At 39.8% G+C, this 20197-nt stretch overlaps 1 protein-coding gene across 6 annotated transcripts in view; it reads right to left on the bottom strand.

The window, feature by feature from the left end:
• Nucleotides 1-20197, bottom strand: part of POLQ (DNA polymerase theta) — a 63587-nt gene that overhangs the window by 10401 nt on the left and 32989 nt on the right. Inside the window, exons 17-29 of one of the 6 annotated variants that reach the window (XM_026103488.2) lie at nt 19548-19691; nt 18715-18908; nt 17026-17266; nt 15723-15916; nt 13799-13936; nt 12229-12403; nt 11312-11447; nt 9372-9490; nt 8188-8372; nt 7707-7818; nt 5990-6114; nt 4421-4574; nt 2566-2681 (exon numbers count right to left, since the gene is read on the bottom strand). In XM_026103488.2, the coding sequence (XP_025959273.2) occupies nt 2566-2681; nt 4421-4574; nt 5990-6114; nt 7707-7818; nt 8188-8372; nt 9372-9490; nt 11312-11447; nt 12229-12403; nt 13799-13936; nt 15723-15916; nt 17026-17266; nt 18715-18908; nt 19548-19691 (2033 nt within the window). Of the gene's footprint in view, nt 1-2565; nt 2682-4420; nt 4575-5989; nt 6115-7706; nt 7819-8187; nt 8373-9371; nt 9491-11311; nt 11448-12228; nt 12404-12625; nt 12812-13798; nt 13937-15722; nt 15917-17025; nt 17267-18714; nt 18909-19547; nt 19692-20197 lie in introns of those variants that run through there. The other 5 variants (XM_064519759.1, XM_064519765.1, XR_010391491.1 and 2 more) reach the window with 5 other exon arrangements.

The following is a 20197-nucleotide window of genomic DNA, read 5'->3' as shown; positions in this document are numbered from 1 at the left end:
GGTCCAGCACACACAGCCAGTGAGGAACATCAAATTAGGGCTGTTGCACCCAGAGCAAGGGAAGTTTAGTCTACTGGAAAAGGCTGCAGGGGAGACACAAAACCCTGCATGAAGTTCCAGGGGAAGCTGATGGGATGGCCATGCATCAAAGTCGTGACCTGGGGTTTGGGCTCTCAATTTCCTGCACACTGAACAAACAGCACCACTTCCAGTGTTCTCGACACCCATCCAAAGCACACTTAGAGGTACACTGGACAGCTTAAAAGCATAAATGCAATTATGCTGAGAACAAGTAAGCAGTTAAAGAGCATCTAGCCTTTGATTCCTAAACTAGTCCAGAGCTCTGTGTTCCTACCTGACACTTCACTGCCAGTCAGCTCAACCAGCTCAGTCAAGCCACCTTCTGCTGTCTTTGGCAACATGAGACACAACCTTGCTGTAAGCCAGCCACCTAAAAGGCAACTAAGAACAGCATATCAATGCTGGTGAAATCTAATAATCATGCTAGGATCCTCCAGAAAGCTTCAAAATAGGGAGATTTCCTTGCAAAAAGAGTATGCCGCTGAAGTAAAATGGAAGATGTTAAACTTAAAGCCCTACTTAATACTTTACATGATAAATGATTCAACTGTTTTGATCCCTGCTTTCACTTTGATGCTCTGCACAGGCTATGAAAGCCCTGATATCCAAAGTTTTTCACACCTCTGGCAGAAGAAAAAACATATTACCCTGATTTGGTCTTCTAAAAGAGGCAAAGCTAATTGTTTCTTACAAACCATTTGTAAGGAGCCCAGATGCTCTGTTGAGTGAAACATAAATTCCTAGATATATTGAAAGATATTTTTAGTTTTTTTGTATGCAATTTAACAGCTGGAAATATGCTAGAGCCAGCATCAAGCATGTGACCAAACTGACTTGCAGACTAAGAACTGCTGCTGCAGCCAAGAAATACTTTATCTACTGTGTAATAAAACTTTCATGCCACTAAGATGGAAAAAATAATCTCTCTAATACAGAAACCAAGAAGTGCCCACTTCTTTTTCACTAAAAGGTACTGTAGCAAGAGAGACCTCAAGAGATCCTTTCCAAACTACATCTCTTCACAATAGGATAATTCTGAGGCTGCGTTAGAAAGGGTGGGAGGCAATATTTTCACAAAGATCTTTTCTGATCCTAAGAACAATTAATCCAAAGGATTAGAAGTGCATTTCTGTCTCAGTTAAAAAGAAATCCTCAAGCAATAATCAAGCTAATTCTGAAACAGAAATGGAAAGCCTGAGACTAAGAAATACGCCTTGCATACATACACTGTTTTAAGTGATTGCCCAGAAAAATCTACAGACAGGAATATATCTGAAGGAAGTTAGAGAAGCTAGTAATAACTCCCATTGAAGCTGAGGCTGTTCTGAATCATATAAATAATAACAGCAATAATAAATATTAAGGAAATCCGCTTGGCCTCAGTTCTTCTGGAGACACTATGACATCCTGGATCCAGTGTCTAAAGAAGCAAAAGCCCATACTCTAAGGGGATTTCAGCCTTCTACAGAATGAAGACTAGGAGGCTTTTCAGCTCTGAAACGGCCTCCCTAAATTGAAGAAGCATACATCTCAAAAGCATTGGCAAAATGAACAAATGCTAGAGGTGGGATTCAAGAGAAAAATATTAAATCGTTTGTTTTTAAGAAAATTACTAAAAAAATGCTCAAGCCAGTTACTATTACTAAAAGGTCTCTCAGTTTAGCAGTTACTGTTTGCCATCAGGAAATGACTTGGTGCTGTTTCAGACATGTACCTGGAGAGCAGAAGCAGGGGAAAGACACTGCCAAGTTATGGGAGCACACCATGGGAGTTCCACCCCTGGATTTGGGCTCAGGACTTAGGCAGAAACTTAGCTGCCAACATATGATAATGCTTACTACTGGAAGCCATCACAGGGAAAACAGTAGGTCCAGGTGCAGGAGCATCTATACAGCAGAAGAGCGCACACAGGGATACATATTCACCTGAGAATAAATCCATACAGTATCTTTCTAGTATCTACCATGCTGCTAACTGCATGACATGCTGCCAGAGAAAGACAGGTAGGTAGGGAATGAGAAAATAAGTACTGAAAACAGAGTCCTCCTTTCCCTACACAGGGTACAAACCACAGCCGTGACAATACCCGTACTGAGATAGGCACAGAAAGACGGGAGCATAACAGGGAGGCAAAAATACCTTGGAATAAACTCTGGGAATTCCTAAATGAGAAAAAACTTCCTCCTACAAGTATTAACAGTCATCAAGTCTTGCACAGAAGTTGCATGAAGCTGCTGTTATAAGCTGCAAAGCACACATTTGGAACAGAAACTAGGAACTTTTGCCTTGGAAATGGCTTGAGCCCAAAAATAATGGGCTCAAACATATAGACATAGCTTTTCATCCCATTCAACATTGTTTTCACAGACCTTTTGGCATACATCCAGAGGGATCCAGAGACCAAAAGCCAAGCCCTTAGAAGGAGGGCTTGTTTGAAACATTGCAATGCAGTAGATGGCTGAAAAAGCAACCACACAACCGTACCTGGATGACATCGTCCTCTGCAACTTCATAGAGGAGCTCATCATGGAGCTGGAGAATAAAGAAACCTCCACTGATGGGAGGTAACATGCCTCTGCTTCTCTTCCCCTCTAGCCTTCCTACACAGGTGAGAGCACAGTTTGTTAGATACCATTATGCAAAGACATATATCTTGCAATGAAAAAATTGCACATATGCATAATGCTGAGAAGAACATGAGGAACCTTAAAATGAAGAAGCCTGTGCATACAGATAAAAGCACAAAACATTACTATTCTATCAATATTTGTACAGCTACTGAGGGAAAAATGTTACGGAAAAGCATGTTGGATATAAACATTTCAGCCTTAAATTATAAAGATGTGAATCAGAACAGAAACGAGACAGACAGTTGCGCCTCCTGAACCATCTGTTTTAAAAGTAAATTTTAAACAAAATTATGTCAAGTTTAATCAGAACTTGGTTTATAGCGTTCTTTCTGGCAACGAATTAGTATTCTGCTTTTCTTCCAAAAAGATTTTAATGGCTAGTTCTAAAGAGCCAGTAAGACTCCTTCAACCCAGCCAAATACAGTTATCTGAAACTGCAGCTACTACTCTTGATAAAAAATGAGCAGTCTTTGAATAAACTAGTAAACAGTTGACAAAACAGGATCCTGGTAGGCCATGCCTGCCAAAGACAGAATGGAACAAACTGTTCTGTGTTAAAAGCCTTAAATAAAAATAAAAATCCACATGTAGACTCTGAAGTTATTTATCAGGTTAGCAAACAGGGGGATTCCAGTTCACAGCTACAGGAAGGGCTTCACTGTACCATCAATTCCTCACATAAACCTCACACTGAAGCAGAGCAATGCTGAAGAAGCACATGCTTCAATACACATCTCTGTTGGGACAGGCATCTATAAATTGCTGAAAGGGATTTCTTTCAAATTCTTGAAACAGATGGCATTAGAGGAGAAAAAAAAAAAACGCCAAACGCAGGTACTCTCCTTACTACAATTACACTGGACAAATAAGTAGCTTCTGGTTCTGGGGAGAACCAGCATATCCTCCAAGCACATGCCTTCTGCTTACAGCAAAGATGCATCCTTTGCAGACCTTTGAATCTTGCCTCTCTAAAATAAAACTCCCTGACATATTTCTAGAGGTTCAGTTATTTGGTTTTCTTTCCCAGGCCTAAGAATCAGATTCTTCACATTAAGACAGCTTCATGTTACAAGTTGAAGCATACAAACTATCAAACAAATTCAGCACTCTGTCCCTTAAATTATCTTTCTAAAAATATATGACAGGTGACTATACTATGCTATGAAAGGTCTTCACAGCAATCCTCTGAGAAAGAGTACCCCAGCATAGCTCTGCTAACTGCATCCAGAACAAATTCATGCTGATAAACACTTTGTATAATACTATTGTGGAGTCTCTGTATAGAGGTCAATATAAGTCAACAAATTCCAGACTTAATTCTAACAAAAAATGTACTGTTTCGAAAAAGAAGTTGTTCCACTATCTTTTCACTGCCTTTGAAGCCAGAGCATCTGGCTCAGTTTCTCCTTCCTATTTTTGAAAGAATCTGTAGTGGCATACATATGTACTCCAATTACCAACTTTTGCAAGATGTACTTTGAGGCAATTGGGGTTTTTGATCACAGCATTTGCTTTGGTTCATGTGTTGAGCAGATATTCTCCCCCCCTCCTTAGGGTTGCTCTGCCTGGTAAACACAGACCTACTGCTGTCAGGAAATAAAATTCGTCTCCCACCCCTAACCCAAAGCCCCTAGCTTTTGGGGGCACTTTTCTTTTAATTTGTAACACCAGAAGTTTCACTCCAGGGCGCATGGCAGAGGTGAGCATACCAGTCTTATCTCTCCGGAATGAGCTCTCCAGATGTCCATGAGACTTGATCACAGAGGAGAAACCTTCCAGGCGCCTTTGAATGTTCACGGTGGCTGTTTTGACAATGTCAGCAGCAGATCCCTGAACAGTTGTATTCACAGCCTGTCGCTCTGCCTAAACAAAGATACTTGTTCTCAACACCCACCCAAAAAATTAAATACAGCATGTCACATGTAATTCATCAATAAATCAATCCATGGCCAAATGCAGGCATACTAAAATGTCCAGACAAAAGATAAGACATAAGACTAGCTTTATACACAAAATTTTTCCAGGTGAATAAGAAAAGCAGGATTTCCACAAATTTGAAATGTATTAATATCGAAGGCAATAACCTGTAAAAGTCACAAGCCACAAGATGGAGAAGCCTATATCCATGATAACAGAAAAATCACAGTCAATCCAAGTACTTCTGTCTATTTTCAAAACTATCAGGAATGGACCAAAGGCAAGAAACTGGAATTCATATTCTGATACACTGCAGCAAACCCTGACTGTCAGATCATTACAGTTGTGCAAAAACACACCAGACTACACTATTACACAATGACATTTTTGCCCATACATGAAATTTCTCTACCAGTCCTCTCCTCAGACAAGTAAACTGTCTTGAGAGGTTCTTCCTTCTCAAGATTAGAACTGAAATGTATGCAAGAAAGTTCTGAGGAAGCTGAAAGAAAATTCATTAACTGGTCTTTAACACAATTTTAAAGAATAAATGGAAGCTAAATAGAAGGTGCATCTGTGAAGCCTCATGTTGTAGTATCCTTCAGATTAAATAACCAAATCATCTCAAAAAAGCATTCTTTTGAAAGTCTCCTGGTTCCCCTTTCAACAAACTTGAGGTACGAACTCCTCCACCTCCTCCCTCTTCTTTAATTCCACATGTTCTGATTCAGCTGGGTACTGAGAAGCATAATGCTTCCTCCCCACAGAAATGCACCATTTCCCCAGGAAGCCAATTCGCTATTACTGAAGTACAGCATATATGGCAGATGTATCCAAAATGACCTTGAACAAAAAATAATGTCAATGCATAGGTGAATATTAAGTAAATATTTATCTAACCAGTTACACTAATTTTCTCCTTAAGGGAAAATGAGAAAAAGAATAAATACCCAAAAATACAGGACTTAAAATGCCGTTTCTTGTTCAAGTGCTGACAACATATAACATGCAAAAACTGCTGAGTGGGAGCAACTCAGCCTGAAGAGTTAAAAACATCGCTATGTGGAGGCTTTCTAAAATCATGTCCACTTATATCAATATATTACTCATTCCAGTTCCAATGTGGGAGTTATGAAGTGAGGTTAGAACAGTGATGACAGCTGTACACCAAGTCACAGAAGACTTACGTCAAACAAATCATGACAAAAGCTTTGTTATTCAGAGAACAACTCAGGGAATAGTGAATTAAGTGAGAAGTGGAAGGTCATGACTAAAATGGGCAACAGACCCTGTAAAGCTGCAATTAAGGATATGCAAAAATGGATGCTTAGAAAAAAAAAAAAGTGCTAAGTTCGACGCACGTGAGCTTTACTGTAGGGGTTGGGATCTCTGATAGCTGGCAGGTATCTCCGTCTACCAAGAATGGTTTGCACAAAGCCATCTCTTTTGCAGCTCCTCACTGTCTCCCTCAAGAATTTCTGAATCCCTGCAAAAGGAAAGAGAAAATATTCACTAACGCAGATGATGTTTCATGTTAACTCCTCACTAGGGTCACTGAAAGGGGTCTGGGAAACCTAAACAGGACGGAGGTAGGTAATGCTTTACATTTCCTACACCCTGTCAGTGAAGGAGACAAAAGCACAGGATCACTCATTCAGCCTATTCTCAGCTCTGCTGGGTGAACTTACTAAGACTCTAAGTGTAAGAAAATACGCATAGTGTCAGGACATCTGGCTGTGCACAAGGCAGTAGGAAGACGGTTCTGCACAGTGGCCACACACAGAGCATTATACATGTACTGTTGATAATGGAGAGGTCAGGACCCAAAGCAGCACTGGGAAGACAAGTAGTAGGAAGGGAGTAAGCTGAAAGTAGAAGTCAGAGCCCTTATGCCTCGGGCCGCCCGATTTCAGACTGTCACTTCAGACTCTAAGATGAAACAAACTCACCCAGTTGTGCTCTGTAAGGAAAGAAGCAAATACATCAAGGGTGTTAAAAAGAAACGTAGGTCAGAGTATGGTGAGACAGGGAAAAGTCCTTTTCATTGCAAAATCAGATAACAACTGCACTGAAGTGGAAAAAGTTAACAGACAGTTTCTTTACAAGGTATACAAAATGTAAAACATAAGAGGAGCTATTCAAGACCAAGATTGACAGTGTTAGTTAATTCCTTAGGTAAGTAATTTGGTATGTTAAATAATTTAGCCTGGCATTACATACAAGTGAAAATTCACAGGAAGAGAAGTTGCAATATGGTGGTCTTTACATACTGCAGAGTGTGTGCTCACAGGTGTGCATGTGCTAAGAGGGGGAGAAGGCAGGAAGTCATTTCTAAGGTCTTCGAAGGAGAGACTATCGAGAAGTTACTGGAGACTAAAGAGACTCTTAATGGGACAGCATTTCTCACTTGAACAAACAAAGCCTGAATCTTCAGAACTTTATTTTCCAGCTCATTTCTAAGTTTTACAATTAGAGCTTGACCTGAATTCATTTTCTCAGTGCAACTCTACTCTTTCTGTAGCTTTTCTAGAGAAAGCTAACAGTCTTCTTAGAAATGCAATGTCTTTTTACAAAGTATTGGAGAGCTACTCTGCGTAGCTGGATAAAAATGTAAGGGTTATATGAAAAACAGTTTAAAATTCAATGACAGCAGAAGACAAGAACAGAACAGATAAATGGTTTTATTTAAAATAGAAAGAACTTTGGTGCAAAGGCATATTACATGTCCTTTAAAGATACGTGTTTGAATAAGAAAAAGAATGTTTCTTATCCAGAAAGCTGAGTGCTTTAAAATTAATCCCCAGGGCTGATTAATTATTGAACAAAACAACAAAATAATTAATTTGTGGAGCAAATAACAATGTCCTAAAGATGACTAAAAGAGGACTTAGAGTACAACATTATGGAGTACCAAACAGCTCTGTTCATGCACTGGACTTTTGCAAAGCTTCCTAAAAATGAAAAAAATTTTGAAAGGGATAGAAGTAGCAGAGGGTAGAGACAAATTTAGAATTTGAAGAGACACGAAGTGAAAGGGGGGTGGGGGAAAGCCCAACTCCTAAACACCCATATCCTAACCTGTGTATCTGGATTTGAAGGATTCAATGTAGTTGGCAGCTTCATTTTCATCAATCCCCATCTGCTCACCTAAAGATTTTGCTCCTATTCCATAGATGATTCCATAGCAAATCTGCCAGAGGACAGTCAGAAGAACCACAATCATATGGTGAGCCATGCAGAAAAAACAGAACCAAAACAAAATTTGAATCACTGGAAGACAAACCTGTTGGGGCAAGGGCATGCACTGAAGAAGAGAGACTACCTCCAAATACAAGCCATTCTTCCACCTTCATCCCCCCTAAAGCCCAGTCAGCACCAGTTGAAACTTGCTGAGACTGGGAGGACATATAAAGCAACTACTAAACAGCTACTGGACCAAACAACTCCAGTCACACCTGAACCCGAACAGAAAATCTTACTGTTGTGATTCCCTGATGTTTTGATCACCAAACCTTCCTGCTCAGCAAGTTGCTGCATAATTATTTTTCCTAAAAATTACCTGCTTAGCTTGTTGCCTCACACTATCTCCAACAGCTTCAGAATCAATCATTTTCCATTCTGCTGCAATCCTCTTAAAGACATCAATACCTCCATTTAAGGCTTGAATGAGTCGGCAGTCACTAGACAAGTGAGCAAGGATCCTCAGTTCAAGCTGAGAATAATCAGCAGCCAAGATTAAGCCACCTGAAGTCAACAATAAGTTAGCCTGAAGCAATATTATTTCATAAATTACTCCAATCACATTCCAACCACATGATCATCCATCCCCTGAGAAACTGAAGGCCTGAATCCCATCTTCTTGACTGTTGCCGTCATTTATGCCTGCATGATACGAGTGCAAAGAGGATACAGCACGTGCTACTAAATCAGAACTTTCCCTCATGCACTGGAAGTAGCTTCACACAGGCATAAACAGCTATACACAGTGAAAGGGACTAAAACTTCTTAGGTGCTCTACTTGCACCTTCTGCTCTCAAAGTTTTCCACATCCATTTTTATGCAACTTTCTACATGCACATCTGGAGACGCATGACAGGGGATGAAAACTCTTCCTTCAGCAAGCCTCAGTATGTTTTCTTGTGAAAACCTTTATGGGTTGCTTATGCCACTGCTGAAAGTCTTGCCAATCAGCAGTAAAAATGAAATCAAATTCTTGCCTGTTTCCTCAAAGCCCAAGCCTACCTGCTCACCATCCAGCCTCTACATCTGGGCCCCATCAAGTACTGCCAGACAGGGATCTGTCCAGGCTTCTGTGAAAGAGTCTAGCACCTCATACAAATGATCGGCACAGGGATCAGACCAGCAGACTTGCATTGAGCCAGGGCAGGCAATGTGACTGACATTAGGAACATGTCAGCAAACGTCAAATAAGACTGCAGTTTGTGTCTTATTGGCTGCATAAGTATAGCTCCTTAAAAAATATATATTCTTAAAGAGGGAATGAAAGTGTGAACATTTGAATCATAACATTTGAATGCTTTTCCCATTTGAAATGTTCTCCTTTACAGTCTCCTTGTAAATAACTCTGAGGGCAAACTCTGTAACTACAGCATTGGTTTTCCAGGTAGGCTGCTCAAACAGATAAATATTGTCACAATTTCTTCCACTCTTTATCTCATCTAAGTTTTTTTGTTAGCTATATTCTTAACAAATAGCTAGCAGAGAGCAGGATCTGGGCATTACCTGGGAAGGGAACAAAAGCATGCCTCATGCTAACAGAAAATGGGACTCCTCTTTCTTCAGCTCTGTCTTCAGCCTGAGCCTTGGGGCCTTTAGGCAAAATACTGGAATGCTTTCTACCTCTGTGGAGACAAAGAGAATGACAGTAGTTCACTGAGTTTAGAAGCTGCATTTAAAGATGCTTAATCATTTTTTCCACAAAGAATTAGTGAAAACAGAGACAATAGCCTCTATCCCAGTCTTCTGGACAATCCATACCTAATCTGACCATAGGAGAATTAGATGGAGGCCGTATGTACACTTGAAGGGATATACTGATTCTGAACAGATTTAGGGACAAGTTTTCCTAGTATATTCAGTGTTTGGATAATTCCACTCCAGAACAGGTAAGATGAAAGTTCTCAAACCTGTGCAGTCCAGAAAAGTAGTTAAAGAGCCCTACAGGAATCCTAAAAATTCAACACCCTAGCTTGAGTGCCAAGTCTTCTCCCAATATCATTTTCATGCTATCACCCACACCAAACCATACCTAGTAGAGCCAGAAAAGATTTCCCCACAACACCAGACAGTGCACACACGTACACATGCTTGCATACATACATGCTCATGTACACACAAGTAAGCCTGCAAAAGCAGAGCAGAAGTTGCAGAAGACATATTTAAAATACATTGTACTTTTCCTCTCTAAAGACTGAGCAAAAGATTCCCCCAAAGCCAGCTGATTTTCTTCTGACCCTGAGTGGTCATCCCAGTTTAGTTGAATGAATAAGGGCTTTTTACCGCAATATAATTCAGCTACACTCCATTGGTCAGAAGCTTCTTACAACAGGAGGAAGGAGAAGGGTCACTGACAGCTAGGCATGTTACTAAGACAAAGGACAGTTCAGACTGAAGTTTGGAAGGCCTGTCACCTGCAGACTTGGGCTGGTGACTACATGACAGCTTCTTCTGTGCTAGCAGTCATTTTTGTATCTTTACAATGGCCCGTCTTCTTAGCACAGTGATTTAAGTAAGGAATGTATTTCCAAAAGTCAGACTGAGAAGCAAGCCTCTCAAAAGCACAGCTAGCACTCCACTTCTCCAGTGGGCTGCTTCTCTTCAAGGAAGTCTCTAAAAACCCAGCACACTCTCCAAACATCCTAAAAAGCTGCTGCAAGCTTGACCACTGTCAGAGCAATTCCTAAACTGACACTTTTGCCTCCATGGTCAGGTCTTATTCTTCTCCTGGAGAACAGAGATAATAGACAAGATCCTGTTACTCCTGCGCTCCCCTCCTCGACTCATTAAAGGCACGAGGATGTGCAGGGTGCATAGTGGTAGGAGAAGAGATACAAAGATGCATCTTGATAGTTCACCAGACTGCTATGCAATCATTCAGGCATTTGCATTTAATGCTGTCAAAATAGGGTGTTTGGTTAGCAGAAACCAGATTTAGAACTGTTTTACAATCTGGGTGCTTCTGCAGGAGGTGCTTTATAACAAGTAAAATTATTAACAGAGAACAAAAAACACATTCACCCATGCTCTCTGACGCCGGGAGCTGCACTGCACAGAACAGTTGCACTTTCTTCCACTCCTACCACAATATTCCCATCCTCTTTCAGAGGAGGTCCTAGCAGGTTGAACCAGATTCTAAGTTCAGTTTAGATTTTCTTCACACTCAGGCTTTCCATTCAATAACAGGGAGCATAATGCTGGTTTCATAAAGAACTTCAAAAAGCGAATGGCAACATGGAGCCACATACTGTTACTTAGCCTTATTAGGCCTTTCATGTGTCACTGATATTTAGGTATTTGTTCCCCTGAAATTGTAAGAGAAACACTGAGTAATGAGTCACACAGACATGACCACAGCCGCAGGGGAAGTCAGAAAAGGAAAATTTGACAACTCAACCAAATTGAGACGAGCAGAGCAGACGGAGGCTTTGCCAAGATCCTCCTACCTGCCCCCAGAAACAGCACGAGAATAACCATTTCCCTGGGCTCGGGAGGGTGGGCTCTCTTCAACCACAGCTGGCATTTTGATCTCGAAATCTCTTGGCACATTCTGGATATTTGGCTCTGTGAAGGTTATTCGACCTGAGAAGTAAGACAAGCTAGAATTAAGAAAGGGCCCAAAGGAGCCCCTCTCATCTAATCTAGCAGAGTACATATCTGCATCTCCAACAACCAAGTGTTCCATTTCCTCAATTTTTGTTTTCACCCAGGAAGTACTGTTCCCACTGCTGATTTGTGAGCTAAGAAACCTGTTTAATGAAGCAAGATGAAAACCACTGCCTGTCAAGCACCTTTAAAAACAAATCCATTTTCCTGCCTTACTATGCTTTCATTCTAAACTAGAACGCCTTTCTATGGTGATGGATGCTTTGCAGCTTTCCTGCTTTGCTTTTTCCACGAATTACAGCTATAACAGCCTCTTGGATTCTGCTTTCAGCTTAGGCAGTATCTTTACCAATGTTGTCATAATTCTGTTCCTCATTTCCCTTACCTTTAAGACAAGGATATGCTTTTGTCATTTCTCCAGAACATAGCGGGCAAATTTAATTTGGATTTAATGGGTTTGAGACTGATTCCCCTGCAGCATTTTCATATCATTAACAAAAGCCCCAAAATCCTGGACCTCTTCTGGGGTCAAAGATTTACATGCTAATATGTGCAAGAAATTAGTAATACTACTCCAGGAACACAAAAGCTATGGATTACAATGGATCTGGACTTTTAGGGCAGATTAATGTGAAACAGCTGTTTTAGTATTGTCACTCGGCTTGAAAGAAAAAACAGGCTTCATTTCTTGTCTTTTCCCCTTAGGAAAGCTGCCAAAAATCAATGACAAGGGAGGATTTTGCACACATTTCTTTACCTGTAGCTGTGTGAGTCTGTGACACTGGATATATCCTCTCCATTCCTAGCGCAGAATTGAAACGCTTTTCCCTCTGTAGTGGGAACACCACTTTAGTAATAGCATTGTTGATCCTTCTCCATTCCAGTATCAGCCCTGGCAATGGGTGAAGTGCCTTTAATTTCTCCAAAATATCCTTGGGGGGAGAAAGGGCCATAATTAGCTACCTTAAAAGTTTAATTATTAAATACAGTTTTTGCAGTTCTGCAGGGATTAGCAACTTCTTCACCCACAGTGAGTTTCCAAAGTCATTGCTTCAGTATCACAAGGACATTCCCCCACTTACAAAGCCTACACCTGGGCAATGAAAGCACTATGAGACACAGCTGCAGTACATCACACAAAGCACTGCAATCACCTCTCTCTGGACTTTTGAGTCCTCTTCACCACTCTTAGTCTGCACCAACAAATAAGTCACCTGAAATGGTCAAATAAAGCATCGCTTGCCATGGGTCCCCTACGTTGTCTCCTCTCGCTCAGTGTTAATGCTGCTCCTCCTCCATCCTCTTGCATATTTCTCTCCCTGTTCTCTCCTATCCGTATGCTAGGAACACATAAAAAAAAGCTCTCGACCACGCTCCTTGCAAGACAAAGCTAGCAATAAAATCTTTTTAGTTAACATCAGAAACATGAAGGGACTAACAAGAATTTCAATCATTTGCACAAGATCATTTCTCAAAATAACCTTTTTGTATACAGCAGGTAGCTACAGCCTCAGCCCTCCACATCGCAAAGGGAAGGAATCCTCACTTTGCCTCTTGCTCCCTGCCGTGCCACCACTACACGCTCACTTCTTCACTGCCACTTGAGTTTCAAAGATCAATACTTGCCTTCCAACCACTAACTATATTGAACAAGGGGAAAACTAAGAAAACAACACAAATGAATGAGTCCTGAAAACAGCAAACTTACATGTATCTGCTAATATCACTTGTCTGACAATAGCAGCCATTTGCCTGAGGTAATTGGTATTAATATACCACTATTAATATATTTAGTAACTGGCAAGCATGTTGATGGCTTTCAGATATATACAAGCTTCTGATATGTTCAATTTGATAGGTCAGATTAACCATTCTGAAAAGAGATTTTCCGAAGCACAGAACATAGATATAGCAGTAACAGGCAGGGAAAATACTGTGTTTAATCACGTTATTGAAGTATATTTCAAGCTGATGTTGAAAAATTCTTCTACTATTGGCTTTACAAAATTACTGTGCTATTTTGGTCTTGTACTTTGTTCTGCAAACCAAATTCTGCCTGATTTATTCTTACCGAAGCCTTCTATTTATAGTTATGTCCTCACTACATTCAGGCCTCCAAAGAGTAGGAGGAGTTAATAACTCCGCTAATGGAGAAGGCAGAATCCAGTTTGAATTTCCAGTGGTATCTGGAGGAGCAGAAGGCAGTAAAAATTTACTATCATTTAAGGCAGCAAATCTAACTCTCATGCAGCCAGGTAGCAGATGTGTGAATTAAGAGGGAGTTATTTTTACAGTCACCTTCAGACTAGAACCAGACTTTACTGTACCTTGGTTGTACTGAACTGCTTGCTCAACCTAACCCTGTTCCCATTAGCAATTGCTCTTCTGGCACAACCCAGAGTTTTCTTGTTCCCTTTAACTTTCACATCTCCATTTTGCGGCAACTTCAGCTCCAGGAACAAAACCTGAAAAAGGCCAGCACTTCCAATCAGTTTCTATATGCTGCTCTCTGGAGAAAACAGATAGTGACTGAGCATTTAAACAGCTTGTATTCTAACCAAAGAATAGTAGTAATGCTTCAGGTAATTAAAAAGCTGATTAAAGATCTGTGCTATCAAAGTCATTCCTCCTCATTTTAATTAACTACAAAACACAATCTAAAATCTCATTTTCTACATACTGTAAGTTTGAGTTCAGATGTATGTTTTTAGAAAAGGTAATTAACTCCATCCAATAAGTGAGGTTACTGCTGACAGCCAACTGTAATGAAGTATGGAGTTAAAAATGACTAAAAATGGGAAGAACATTGCCAAAGAAAAGAAATCTTATTAGGGAACAGGCTTCAGAGCAACACAAGTGGCACAGAAGGAAGTGGTCACAAATACTTTTTTCAAAACAGCTAGAACATTAGTTTTTCTAGCAATTTGCCAGGAAGTAGAAAATGAAATATATGTTTACTTGTCAACAGATACAACACAGATCTTCATTTTTCAGTCTATGTTTTTGTGTAGCATAATACACTATTTAACAGCTATTGTGTTTCCTTTCACAGGTGGCAGGAAGGAACAGAAGTTGTTTTCTCATACATTTGTGTAGCACAAAAGTTTCACAGACACAAAATTAGAAGGGGGTAAAGCTCTACTAATTGATACAAGATATGTCACATGGTTCCTAACAAAATTTCTACATGAAAAACAAGCTTCCACAGTTCGGAGAACAGCATTTCAGAAAAGCTTTTCTTCCCCTTTTCCCTGAAGCAGAGTGAAACTAGACCAGAGCATTATTTCAGGAGTTCCAGCTGGTCTTACACTAATGTTATGGAGTAAAACTACTGTATTTGCATCAAAGGAGGAATATTTTTGTGGAACTTCTTCTAGCGATGGCTGCTTGAAAACTGTGACTAGTATGGAAGTTTAAAAAAAAAAAAAAAAAAGCAAAAGCAAAAAAGCAAAAAAGCAAAAGCCCAAGCCCCTCAGAGAGAAACTAGTATAGAGAACTGAACTAAAATTGTCAGAACACCTGTACAACAATTCTAATTTATTCCTATAAACGGTATACATATATATATAAATATATATGTGTATTTTTAGATATATATAAATAAAGACAGTAAATTATTTAGGAGACAATGAATAAAAGTATTACTAATTTAAATACAAATTTATCTGTTTCTTAGGTTATTATTAAAGAATTCAGTTCTATACACAAGTCTGCAGGTTATTAAGGACAGACAGTACTTGATTCAAAACTTTTAAAGGAGTCTTTCATGCCTGTACAGACACAGCAGCAGCAAAGCAACTTATTCAGTACAATTACTTTTAGGCTTAAATTACACAATATTGCAGCTCATGTATGCAAAATACAGATGTTGCAACAAAGCAGCTCTAATCCTGCCCAATTAACTCAAAATATTTCAAAAGCCATGTGACTGGAGTACCAGCAGAAGCCAAGGTCCTACAAAAACAACGTTATTTATTTCCACTCAGTGCTTCCCCTCTTCTTTATTTCTGGTGAAGTTAGTGGAAACTGCAATGATCAAAAACAGACAGGAAATGTCCTACACTTTGCAGGTGAGGGGCTCATGATGAGCATAAAGACAAAGCTACAAAAGAGTAGAATTAAATTGGATTTCGTCTTTTCTTCATATACTCTGTGCCCTCTAGGGTTTTCATTAACTCTAAGCGAAGGCCTCATCAGGGTAACTTCTGAGAAAGTTACCCCACCACTACCACCCTCCTAATCTTCACATACCTCTGCGATGTCGTCAGGGCTGGTCAAGGAGAAGCTGTGACCAGCCAGCTGATATGCCTTGGTCTCAATCTCATTCAGTTTAGCTTGCATGACTTGTTTCTGGGTTTCATATGCTGCTGTGCTAAAACCAATGCCATTCAGCTCCAGCAGAGCCAAGCAATAATGGGTGGGCATCTCCACTTTAGAAAACACATCTGCAGTAAGAACAAAACCCAAGAAAAAATTTATGGCATCAAAAACAGATCAATTATAGCAGATTCATAAAATGCAGTTGGGGAATCCTAGAAAACCACCTAAATTTTAAAATCCTGAATGTCCTGACACATTGAAATCTTTTAATACAGATTTAACTTAAATATCTTTGTTTTCAGAATATTTTAGAATCTAACAGCTTGTGCCAAAAATGTTTTTGCTAAGAAACACCCATCTTCTTGGATCTGAACATTTTATAAACCGCAGACCACCCTAATATAAAGGCTATCTAACTTGATACACTTCCATTCCACCACTCACATCTTTTAAAGACATTCCAAGATTTATATATAATGACTATGAATGACGCTGTAAACTGGTGATACAAGACTTTAGTGAGCCTGGACTTTAACCTTAGGGTTTGGATACAATCTAGTGGAAACAAAAATCACAAGGCTCAGGAATAGGGTACCTTTTTTTTTTTTTTTTTTTTTTTTTAATTTCAACAGGGACAGCAGCCAGCAAATTTTAGTGGAAAAGCACTGGACCATTCACTATGAGATCACAAGTTTCATGGATACAATGCATACAGAGCAAGGAATGACACGTGGGCAGGCCAAAGAACAAAAAAACTTCTTCAGAAAACATTTGGAGATTTTAGGAATTGTCTCCGACAAGGAAAAGCAACAGCTTTTGAAAATGCTCATGAGAAACCACAAAGACGTCCACAGATCTCCTCAGAATGGCCAGGGCACTCACCTGGGAGGTGAAAGTTCAAGGACTGAGTCTTTGCTCTGCTTGATTCAGAGACTTTAAACAGGCTCTATTACCCAAGTGGGTGCCTTAACCAATGGAACTGTTGGATATTCAGGGCACAAACACCTCTTAAATACTATCCTGAATCCCCAAGCTGTGCCCCACTTAATTTTTTGACAAATCCGATGTACTTCCAAAGGAAATTCCCTTTTTTCTTTTAACAAGTCAGCATTTTGCAATACGATACACTTCGATAAGAACTCCCAAACCTCCTCTCTTCTCCACCATTCAGCTTGTGGCAGTGTAGCTTCCCTTACCCTCAACCTCTGCCCTTAAGCAGAAGAGCTCTCTTTACCTGTCAGATTTTCCTTCTGTAATTCACTATGGAGTTGGTTCATGACATTGAAGATAAGCACAGACTCTATAGCTGCTCTGTACCGCCCAGAACGATCTGTAGTGGCACTAAGCCCCAGGCTCTGCACCCCTTGGCCAGTGCCTACCCCTTCCAGTAGAGGTAGCTCATGGGGGAGAAAGTTCGTCACCATGTTGTGCAGTGTACGTTCCTTAGAGCCAGAATCAAGCAGCCAACATGCAACCTTAAAAGAGAGACCTTCCATGAGACGTTTCTGCCATTTTAATCATAATACAATGTAAATAAATAATTGCAGATTAATGCAAGGTTATAGGGCAGATCATTTTTCTTGATCTGGCAGGCAGAGTGCAATCATTTGTGAAAAAAGTTACATGATTTCAGATAGAAACTTCAAGAGGGCATAAACCACTGAAAAGCTGCATTCTTACTGAAAGTCAGTTCCACAGATTTAAAAACCTTATCCTCTGTCAACTAAAAGTGTTGCCCTTAGTTTTTCATATATTAAAACTTACACAAAAGGGATTAAATATGAAAATCAGGATTAAAACATGCTTACTCTGAAAACTGACTTTGTAAAAATCTGGAGTTGCTATCAGTTGAGAAGACAGATCAGGCTGGGCTCTCCTCCTCTTTCTTGCATATCAGGACCAGCAGTAAGAATTCTGCTAGGCAAATTTTACTCTTGGCATGCACCATACCTCCCACCATCTTCAAAGTGATTTGGCTCTTAGCTGTATTTCAATTTACTGAGCCAAAATAGTACACAGCACAGGTTGCTACATTGTTTCTGCCATGCAGGCAAAAGGTAAAAAACACATATACGTATGTGTGTGTGTGTTTATATATATGCAAATATATTCCATCATTAAAATGATCGAGTATGAGTATGACTCCATTTCACACATGGGACAGTGTGGGGAACAGAGCTACTTTTATCGTTCTTTATTTTTATCCTAAAACAACATCTCTTCAAAAGTCTGAGCTTGTTCTTTTGTTGAACAGCTTAGATACTTACCTGCAGACTTTAATATTGTAATCATGCTATTCAGCCCATGTGTGATGCGAGCTTTAAAAATCACCACCAGTAATTTCTATGCCTCTAAAGTTTTTCTTAACTAGGACTAGAAGGTGCTTTTGCTCTTTCTAGTGCTTCATTTGAGTTACAAATGGTACCCCACATCTTAAATTATATGCAAATTTAATTTTGTTTTGAGGAACTTGTGGTAGTAAGGGGTGGCAACACATATAGCAGGTAAATCTGCTCAGAGTCCTCTCCTCTCAGAACCAATAATCTAGCCCGAGGCACTTTTGCCATTTCAGTCCCAGGCTCCTTACAGCAGCAAAACAGGAGTTCAGCCCTGTCTACTGGGACAGGGGAGAAACTCAAACTCATCCTCCTTATCCAAGTATTGGAGTGTAAGAGATTAACATGTGAATATACCACTGAATCTGTTCCATTTCTCTTGCAGATATCACAAATACACATAGCAGAAGAAGTCTCCTCTAAATACCGTTCTAGATTTCCCAATGGAAGAAAATTTCACTTAATTTCCTGACAGATGTGTGTAATCAATTCTAAATAACATAAGCAAAGCATCAAAAAGTATTCGTCTTTCCACTTCTGTGTTTAAAATAGTAGTTTTGCCCAAGCAATTTCTTGATCCTACAAACCTTTGGGTCCTCAAAACTTCCTTCCAAAGAGATGCCACAAGCCATCACCAGGGTCTTGTAGTGCTGAATGAAGTTGTACATGACAAGTGAACGCTCTTGCTTGGTCTTCTGCAGATACTGCTGCAGGTGATACAGTCTCTCTGTTACAGACAGGCTTTCATCCAAAGGTGGTGGTGCCAAACTCATACTGATTTCTAAGGCAGGAAATACAAACAAAAATAATCTATTTACCCATTATAAGGTAGGAAAGGTGAGAGAAAATCTTGAATTCAATCAACTAAAACACAGAACAAAGTACTGTTGGACTGTGAAAAAATAACAAGAAAACTATGCTGATTTTACATAATTCACCAAACCAGAGGTAGCGCTCAAAACACCAACATGCTGTATCTACACTACTAAATAAAGGAGGTACAGGAATCAAACCCTAGCCATGATACAAAGTAGCACAGATTGAGTCATGTCCTGCCTGCTAATAACCACCCACATCCCCTCATTCCCACAAGCAGATTCGTTCTTGAAGAGAGGAAGCTGGAAGAAGTTGAAAGAGAACAAGGGAGTAAGCTAACATTTAAGCAGTACACATGATAAGCAGCCCAGTGCTTGAGCCCATTACGTGCCCCTCTTGTATAGCAGCAGAGATATACCCACAGCCATTTGTTCAAGGGTGTTGAACACTTAAGAGGGTTGAGCAAGTAATACAGCTAATCACTCCATCACACAACTGAGCCATGGTAGGGACATTCAGAACACTTCAAAAGAATCCATCTCTCCCAGTTTCTTTCTTGAAATGCAGTATCATGAAATGCAGCATGGCCTGTCTGCAGAGTTACCTGTCTGGTCTTGCTTCTGCTGCAAAGAAATATAGTAGGCATCTTTTCCACCCCAACACACTGCCAGTCCAACTACCAAGATGTCTTCGCAGCCTTGGACAGGAAATCCATCATCTTTAACTTGCATCCACTGAGGAGATTTCACTAAAGGAATATTTTTTTAGTTACAATTATAAAATGGCATCAGTAAATACAGAGGAGTTTGGATTCTGAAAATTTAAATGCACACAGTTGTGTCTAAATTCCTTAAAAGTGAATATATATCCTTCATTTTTATCTATAGAGAGAAATTCTGTGCTTCTTTCTGAAAAAACATGTTTAGAATAGCGAGATCTTCTCTTATCCTTTAACAGTCACCAGTACAGCACACCTGATAAACTCTGTCCTTCCCTAGCAAGCCCTTGAAGAGTTGAGACGTAATTGTATTCCCTCCTTTCGCTCTGTAAAACACTTCATATTTGTCCATCAAAATTATATTTTCATAGTGAAGATTTGTTGTTGTTGTTGTTGTTATGACTATATAACAGCAAGTAATCTAACTCTGCTTAATCTTGTTATTTTACAGGAAGAGTATGTTTATATAGTAGCAGCAGGGAGCAAAGTGCCATACATGAATATGAATGGCAGCAAAAAAATGAAGCAGTGTTATA

The sequence above is a fragment of the Dromaius novaehollandiae genome, chromosome 1 (assembly GCF_036370855.1).
Source record: "Dromaius novaehollandiae isolate bDroNov1 chromosome 1, bDroNov1.hap1, whole genome shotgun sequence".
Classification (NCBI taxonomy): Eukaryota; Metazoa; Chordata; class Aves; order Casuariiformes; family Dromaiidae; genus Dromaius; species Dromaius novaehollandiae.
Note: the sequence above shows the minus strand (reverse complement) of the source record. Positions and strands in the feature narration are given on the sequence as shown.